General features: G+C 41.9%; 1 protein-coding gene across 1 annotated transcript; it reads left to right on the top strand.

Annotated features, from left to right (window-relative positions):
• Nucleotides 1-2469: 2469 nt before the first annotated feature.
• LOC116461712 (26S proteasome regulatory subunit 7) lies at nt 2470-3782 on the top strand. The gene is given in 4 exon segments (XM_032143570.2): nt 2470-2770; nt 2773-3210; nt 3213-3496; nt 3498-3782. Coding segments are annotated over 4 exon segments (1293 nt in total). The 5' UTR covers nt 2470-2484.
• The last annotated feature ends 3630 nt before the right edge of the window (nt 3783-7412 follow it).

Below are 7412 nucleotides of genomic sequence, written 5' to 3'. Positions count from 1 at the left end.
GAGGATTGCTTGAGCCCAGGAGCTGGAGACAGAAGTGAGCTATGATCAGGCCCTTGCCCTCGAGCCTGGTGACAGAGCAAGATCATATAATATATATATATATTTTTTATATAATATTACTATTATATAGCATATATAAATATATTTATATATATATTTATGAAGATGCCTGCTAGCTACTCCCACAGAGAAGAAACAAACATGAGTAAACACTGGCCCTTCAAGTGGATATTCTAAGAACACATTGCGATTCACCAAAGAAGCAATGGGACCCACAGAGAACAAAGAACAAAGTGAATGATGACAGCTACTGGGGATCCACAATGTCCCACAAACCCTTTGCAATCCTGGGCACAGGAGAACTCCCCCGACCCATCCGGCCTGCAGACCAACAAGAAGAACCATCTGGAGTCCATGCAGAGACATCTCTCAAGCCCACATGGAGCACCACAAGCACTGGATCCCAGAGCAGTCTGACACCGGCTGTCAATGTGCTGCCAACAAAGGAAGACAGGCAAGACAGGCTCTTTTGCAAGCCCCTAGGATAGCTGCTACAGCCACAGTACTGAGGAGCAGACCAACTGCAGACCCCACCTCTGCTGCTCCTCACCAGGCAGGGACCACCAGCTGAGGCTCCCAGCACAGCTGCCCCTGCCTGGATACTGCAGAAAGTTGCAGCTCTGGGGTCCTGTGGGATGGAACTCCAAGAGATATAATTGAAAAACCCTGTGCCTTCGCCCCTGCTGCCCTCCGGTTGAGGTGGAAACAAAGAGGCTGAATGCTTTCACACATCTCCAACAAGGACACCGCTGCCCAGGTATGAAGAACTGGACAGACTGCACACCCCACAACTCCCTGCCTTTGCTTGTCACCTTCTGGTACCCAGTGCAAGCACCCTGCCTCCACATGAGTATTTCAGCTGCAGTCCAGAGTCCTGAAATCCCTACCCCCACAGGCCTATGCTCTTCCCTCAGATTCTTACCACCCAAGCATTCTGCCTCCCCCTGCCTGAGAGTTCATCCAGTGACCCAGGGGCCAGCCTGCCCCTCTCTATCGCAGTCAGCACCTGAACCCTGGGCTAGCCTGATCTGGCTCCAGACCCTTCAGGACTCATACATGCAGTCCAGCCGACCATCTAGGGGCCTGGAAACTGAGGAACTACCTACCCCATTCAAATTCTGCTGGCACCTGACCACTTCTTACACAAGCCCAAAGGCACAGCCCCCGCCTTTACACAAAGCAGCAGTGCTATCATATCAGAGAACAGTCCTGCCATAAAGCTATTTGTATCAGGCTGAGTGATGAAGTTGCCCCAAACCACTTTAATGGAGAATCACAAAAGAGGCATTTTCTGAGGCTCTCAGCCACATTGGTCTAGATACAGACTGCAGTGTGTGTCTGAATGAGGAGTCATCAGCCCTGGAGCAGGGGCATGATAGGAAAATAGAGCATGTTCCTACCTATCACAGATGGGGATCCACTGCAGACCCCTCATCAGCCCCCCTGCCCTGCCCCAGAGATCTCAGTGCATTTCACCAGGAACTCCTGCCAGCCACCCTTGACAGGGCTGGTGCCTGTACTCACCATGGGGGTATTTGTGGACAAGCCAAAGGCTCCAACTCTGCCTAGCTGTATCTCTCCAGCCCCACAGAACAAGAAGCACAGGGCACCAAGCACTCTACTGTCCAGCCCATCACCTAAAACAACAGAGAGCACCTCACAGTAAACAGACCATGTACATACTCATCTGTTTGTGCAGCAACTGGCTCATACCTGTCAGCACCATCTACTGGCCTGTAAGTTGAATCACACAGCCCGATATAAAACTGCCCACAAAAGCACATAGGGTTATAGAAGCAAAGCCAAAAGACGTTACCCAACATAATCTACAGTCACATCTCCTAGGAAAGGAGAGAAACGGAAATATATATAGGGAAAGAAAAAAAAATCCTACCAGCATGAAAATAAATACAAAAATTAGTAGCACCAAACTCTCCAAATGAGAAGGAACCAGTGTAAGAATTCTGGCACCGCAAAAAATCTGAACATTGTGACACCACCAAAGGATCACATTAGCTGTTCAGCAATGTTCCCTGACCAAAATGGAAATTCAGAAATAATAAATAATTCAAACCATGGAGCAAGGATGCTCAACAAAAGCCAAGACAAAGTTGAAAATCAACATAAAGAAACTCCTAAAGAAATCCAGGAAATGAAGAAAGAGATAAACATCTTAGAAAGAAATCAATCAGAGCTTCTGGAATAACTTAAGGAATTTTAAAATACAACTGAAAGCTTTATCAATAGACTAGCCCAAGCAGAGGAAAGACTGTCAGAGCTTGAAGACTATTCTCTTGAACTAATCCAGTCAGACGAAAATAAAGAAAAAAATAATTTTTAAAAAAGAACAGTCTTCAGACACCACCGGAAGAAAGGAAGGTGCTGTGTAATCAGTAAGGAGCAGAGGCATTTGGAACTGCTAAAATGCCAGATTACCTTGGTGCCCATCAGCGGAAGACCAAAGAAGATGAGAAGGACGACAAGCTCATCCAAGTTCTGGATGAGGCGGATATTGTCTTGCTGAAAACTTATGGTCAGAGCACTTACTCTAGGCAGATCAAGCAAGTCGAAGATGGCATTCAGCAACTTCTCAAGAAAATTAATGAGCTCACTGGTATTAAAGAATCTGACACTGGCCTGGCCCCACCAGCACTCTGGGATTTGGCTGCAGATAAGCAGACACTCCAGAGTAAACAGCCTTTACAGGTTGCCAGTGTACAAAGATAATCAATGCTGATTCAGAGGACCCAAAATACATTGTCAATGTAAAGCAGTTTGCCAAGTTTGTGATGGACTTTAGTGATCAGGTGGCACCCACTGACATTGAAGAAGGGATGAGAGTAGGTGTGGACCAAAATAAATATCAAATTCACATTCCATTGCCTCCTAAGACTGACCCAACAGTTACCATGATGCAGGTGGAGGAAAAACCTGATGTCACATACAGTAATGTCGGTGACTGTAAGGAGCAGATTGAGAAATTGCGAGAAGTAGTTGAAACCCCATTACTTCATCCAGACAGGTTTGTGAATCTGGGCATTGAGCCTCCCAAGGGCATGCTGCTCTTTAATCCACCCAGTACAGGAAGACACTGTGTGCGGGCAGTTGCTAATCAGACTGATGCGTACTTCATTCGAGTTATTGGATCTGAGCAGTGCAGAAATATGTCAGTTAGAGGGCTCAAATGGTTCATGAGCTCTTTGAAATGGCCAGAACAAAAAACGCCTGCCTTATCTTCTTTGATGAAATTGATGCTATTGGAGGGGCTCGGTTTGATGATGGTGCTAGAGGTGACAACGAAGTGCAGAGAACAATGTTGGAACTGATCAATCAGCTTGATGGTTTTGATCCTCGAGGCAATATTAAAGTGCTGATGGCCACTAACTGACCTGATAATTTGGATCCAGCACTGATGAGGCCAGGGAGATTAGATAGAAAAAACTGAATTTAGCTTGCCCGATCTAGAGGGTCGGACCTACATCTTTAAGATTCATGCTCATTCAATGAGTGTTAAAAGATATATCAGATTTGAATTGTTAGCACGACTGTGTCCAAATGGCACTGCTGCTGAGATTAGAAGTGTCTGCACAGAAGCTGGTATGTTTGCCATCAGAGCACGGCGAAAAATTGCTACTGAGAAGGATTTCTTGGAAGCTGTAAATAATGTCATTAAGTCTTATGCCAAATTCAGTGCTACTCCTCGCTACATGACATACAACTGAACCTTGAAGGCTTTCAATTTAAAACTTTTAATTGGAAATCCTAACCTTATATAGACTTGTTAATAACCACTTCACAAAAAAAAATGGCTTCAAAACTGAAAAAAAGAACAGTCTTCAAGAAGTATGGGATTATGTAAAGTGATTTTAAGAAGTATGGAATTATGTAATGGGATTATGCAAATCTATGAATTATTGGCATTCCTGAGAGAGGAGAAAACAAACAACCTAGAAAACATATTTGAGGGAATAATTCAAGAAAATTCCCTAATCTTGCTACAGAGGTAGACATCCAGACATAAGAAATCAAGAGAGCACCTGCAAGATACTATACAAAATTAACATCACCTTTCTCAAAGAGCTTAAAACAGAGCTACCATTTGAACAATGATCTATATACCCAAAGGAATATAGATTATTATACCAAAAAGACAGATGCACTTATATGCTCATTGCACACTATTTACAACAGCAAAGTCATGGAATCAACATAGGTGTCCATCAATGGTGGATTGGATAAAGAAAATGTGGTACATATACACCATGGAATACTATGCAACTATAAAAAAGAACAAAATCATGTTCTTGACAGCAACAGGGATGCAGTTGGAAGCTATCATCCTAAGCAAATTAATACAAGAACAGAAAACCGAATACTGCATGCTGTCACTTATAAGTGGGAGCTTAACATTGGGTACACATGGAAATGACAGACACTTAGGACTACTAGAAGTGGGAGGGAGGTAGTGGGGGCAAGGCCTGAAAAACTACCTACTGGGTACTATGCTCACTACCTGGGTGACAAGATAAATTGTACTCCAAATCTCACATTACACTATATACTGATGAAATAAACCCTCTGAATTGGAAATAAAAGTATATCTAATATATATGTGTCATCGTCTTTTTACAGAAATTTAGGTTTATGGATTAAGTAACTATATGACTCAGCCAGTATCCATTATTTGTATAATTCAGACTCAAGTCTTCTGGACTTCTCCTTATTTTGAAAAATTCAAATTTCTGTCAAGAACCCCTTAGGGTAGAGAGGAGGACACATGGAATGGGTTAGCATACGAAATTCTTTCATGAGGTCTTCTAATCTACTATATGCTGATTAAATACATGATATATTTCAAACATATATACACCAAGACCTTGGAATGTTCATAAGTGCTGTTGGGACTAATGAAATCTAGATGCCTGTAAGTGTTACTGAACTCACAGCATCTTATTATTCCATATGTTTGTCCATCAGGGGATACCAAAAGTGTAATATTATCACATAGATAGATGAATATTTTTGCCATTAGCGGTCATTCTCAAGAACCACCACTGTTCACCATACAGCTTCCTAAATCTACTCTTTAACATGTAACGCAAGCTGAGCACCACAGAATTAAATTATTGCACCATGTGGCTCACTTACATGACAAATGAAAGCTATCATACTTGAGTTTAGGCTCAAGAGAGAAATATTTCACCTGAGCATGGTGACCATTTTGCAAATTATGACCTAAGAAATATGAGGGACTTGATTTTAAAAATCATATTCTTAGGCATCGCCTCAGACCTATTAAGCCAAACTCTGTGGAGATGGGGCCCACAAAATCATATTTTTTAAAACTCCCTAGGAAATTCTGTTACTCATAAAGTCTGAGAATCACCAGTGAAAATGGATACCATGAATAAGTACTGACTATATAATACTGCATTTAAATAAGATTCAAGGATTAGCATAAACGTACATAGGATGTAAGCCCTTAAACATAGTGGTTCTTGTCTCTGAAGAAAAGAAACTATGAACTAACATGTTATTAGCCAAGCGGGATTTTTTCCCCTATACTGAGATGTGAGGATGCTCTTCCAGACCAAATTTAAGATTTTTTATAAATCCTCTCTCTCTCCTACTTAATATAGCATAGCACAAACATCACTCATTAATATTGATATAGCCTCTGTCCTTATTGTTACTGTTTGCTGCATTTCATTTGTTTTCACATTCAGATATTCATTCCTTGACATACGTTGAAAATTGGATATGAGAGTTTATCCTGGTGAGTCTGTGAAGATAACTGTTGCCATGAAGAACAAATTGTCCTTAGAAGCTGATAAGAAAATGGAAACCTCAATGTGATGAACAGTGTGGAACCTTAAATTCTCACCATCCAGGATCAGCAAGAAGCTTCCACCTTTGAGGTCGACTTCAAGTGATTGGTAGTGGCCTCCTAGGCACTGTGTTGAGAAAGATTCTGAGTCCACACCTAAGCCTAGACAAAGAGAATAGAATAGTGGAATTGACAATGGGCAAGGTGGCAGCAAAGTGCCAGGCATTTGCTATTCTTCCTCTTAGAAGTTCAATATTTGCAGTGGAAATGTGTTCCAGATTACATAGAATGCAAACGTCAGAATTCCAGAAATTTCTCTTTCATATCTGACATTTAATGTAAGAGAAGCAGGATCCAAAAAGGACAAATTTCCAAAGCTACACAACTACTTGACAATGAATACCAATGCTAGAACCATTTCACACCCATAAAATGTCTCACAATGTGACAAATTCCCTTTAACCTTAGCCATATCTGTTACATAGCTTCTAGAAAGAAAGTTGAAAAAATTTCCACCATGCCAAATCAGCAGGCAGTTCTCCTGAACAGTATGTCATGATGCCATACCCCTCTATCAAGTTAACCCACAAACCATCAAAAAATAATCTGTAGTAGTCCAACCCCAAAGGACTGATTTTGCTCTCTTAAGCAGAAATGCATTTCCAGAAAAGGTGGGGAGAAGGGGGCAGTTATCTGGGATAAAGTTAGCTCTGTGAAACAGGACAGACTGAGTGAATGCCACATGTTGTGATGTGCTTTCTTCCCTGGAACCTACTGAGTTGAGGGCTGGAGTATAGGCCTACGGAGGGTGGTTATAGATTCTCCTTCCCAAATGCACTTTGAAATGCATCTTCATTGAGCCAGTAATTAAAGAACTGCATTTTTCCAGATGATAGACTTTCGCACATAGAGATGCTCACAGCTTTATAGATTTCTCACATCTCTAACAGTTAGATACCATTCCTCTACTCCAGACAACTGGGACTAAAAGGAAAATTAGCATCATAAGCATTTCAGCACCTTCCTTCTCTTAGAACCACTAGATAGTGCCCTTTCATTTCTCTGCTCTTTCCTTTTAATGGTTTTAAATGGATTTCTTAAAAAACAAATCCTGTACAGAATGTTCCTCCAATCTGTAGAGATAACACCATTGGTGCCCATAAAGAAACTGATGCTCCATACAAGCAGCTTAATCAGAATCATCCTAGAGTGTAGGCATTGTCTACACATCATTACAGAAAGAAAGGGAATGAAAGCAGAGTACGAGGACTGAGGCAAGCTGGAGGTGGTCCCTGCAGCAGTATCCCGTGATGCTTGGCAACAGGAAATGAGATTAAAGAAATGTATCTCATTCCCCAAATATGAGGCTTTTCCAGTTTACTACATCTTCTCTATACCTGGCCAGGTATGATTAACTACAAGGATAAGGGGTGAGAGGAAAGGAGCAAGAAGCTGCAACTAGATCCTTCTGCTAGGTTTACAGGTGGGCTCTACTGGCAGCACAGATGCTAGCTTATTCGGGGAC

Source organism: Hylobates moloch, unplaced genomic scaffold (genome assembly GCF_009828535.3).
Source record: "Hylobates moloch isolate HMO894 unplaced genomic scaffold, HMol_V3 SCAFFOLD_22, whole genome shotgun sequence".
Lineage (NCBI taxonomy): Eukaryota > Metazoa > Chordata > Mammalia > Primates > Hylobatidae > Hylobates > Hylobates moloch.
Note: the sequence above shows the minus strand (reverse complement) of the source record. Positions and strands in the feature narration are given on the sequence as shown.